Source organism: Mus pahari, chromosome 6 (genome assembly GCF_900095145.1).
Source record: "Mus pahari chromosome 6, PAHARI_EIJ_v1.1, whole genome shotgun sequence".
Lineage (NCBI taxonomy): Eukaryota > Metazoa > Chordata > Mammalia > Rodentia > Muridae > Mus > Mus pahari.
The window spans coordinates 53954961-53956316 of NC_034595.1; the positions used below are offsets into that span (position 1 = coordinate 53954961).

A 1356-nucleotide genomic window follows, 5' to 3' on the forward strand; every position below is an offset into this window, starting at 1 on the left:
ACACACACACACACACACACACACACACACACACACACACACACACAAACACAAACACACCAAGCAAAACCCCTCCATTTTAGAATTTGCCAGTATGAACCAGCAAGATGGTTCATTGAGTAAAAGCATTTGCTGCACACACCCGATGACCTGAGTTCGATGTCTGGAACTGACAAAAAGCCAGGTTTGATGGTTCACTTTCGTAATTCTAGAGGTGGAGATGGGAGAAAAATTTGAAATTCACTGGCTAGCTAGCCCGTAAACACAGGGCAGCAGAAATGAAAAACCCTGCCTCAGTGAGTTGAAAGTAGAGAACTGAGTCACAACAGTTGTCCTCTGGATGCATGAGTGCACACATACACACACTACACACATACACACACTACACACATACACACACTACACACATACACATACTACACACATACATACACTACACACATACACACACTACACACATACACACACTACACACATACACACACTACACACATACACACACTACACACATACACACACACTACACACATACACACAACACACACATACACACACTACACACATACACACACTATACACATACACACACTATACACATACACATGAAATAAATAAAAATTTACAAAAGAATTGCAACTTAAGTGCTAGAATTGGACTGTTACAGCATTGGTGACTTACTGGGTTTGCTTTATTCCAGGAAAGGCTGCTCACATTGAGGCCTTTAGTTAAGTCACAGGAGAAAGACCAGAGCCGTTCCAAATTAGCTGGTATTGTTGACTGTTCCGTAGTTATCTCTATCTCTAGTTCCATGTCCAACTCTTCTTCATCATCCTTTTTTGGCTCGTCCTCTGCTACCTTAAGATTTTCCACTTGCAAAATTTCTTCAGGCTCTCCAGGTTCATTTTCTTAAGTTAAGTCAGAGATGTCATTAGCCTCTGCACCTACAGGGCAGAGCCTGCCAAACCTGCCAAAGGCCTCAAATAGCATCTCTATCCCTGACACACTACATACCACTAAATCTACCGGAACACACGGCCAAAGTGACAGGGTAGCTGAGTGGTGACCCCAGCCTACTGAAACTTTCTGCGAACACACTTTCTGATCACTCAGAGAATGGGCCAGGGTGGTACCATCACATGCTGTTGCTTTGAGAATACAAAACAAACTTTGTGCCCTTTTTGTTGTTGTTGTTGTTGGGATGTGGGTCAACAACTTTACCTTAGAAAGTATACATCTCAAAGCTGGGGAGATGGCTTAGTGGTTAAGAGTTCTTGTTCTGTAAGCATAAGGACCTAAATTTGAATCTCCAGAACACACACACACACACACACACACACACACACACACACACACACA

General features: G+C 42.8%; 1 protein-coding gene across 1 annotated transcript in view; it reads right to left on the reverse strand.

Annotated features, from left to right (window-relative positions):
- The window catches only part of Wdr78 (WD repeat domain 78), a 73331-nt gene that overhangs the window by 22178 nt on the left and 49797 nt on the right, over nt 1-1356 (reverse strand). The window contains exon 9 of the mRNA XM_029540456.1: nt 679-905. Within this exon, the coding sequence (XP_029396316.1) occupies nt 679-905 (227 nt within the window). The remainder of the gene's footprint in view (nt 1-678; nt 906-1356) is intronic.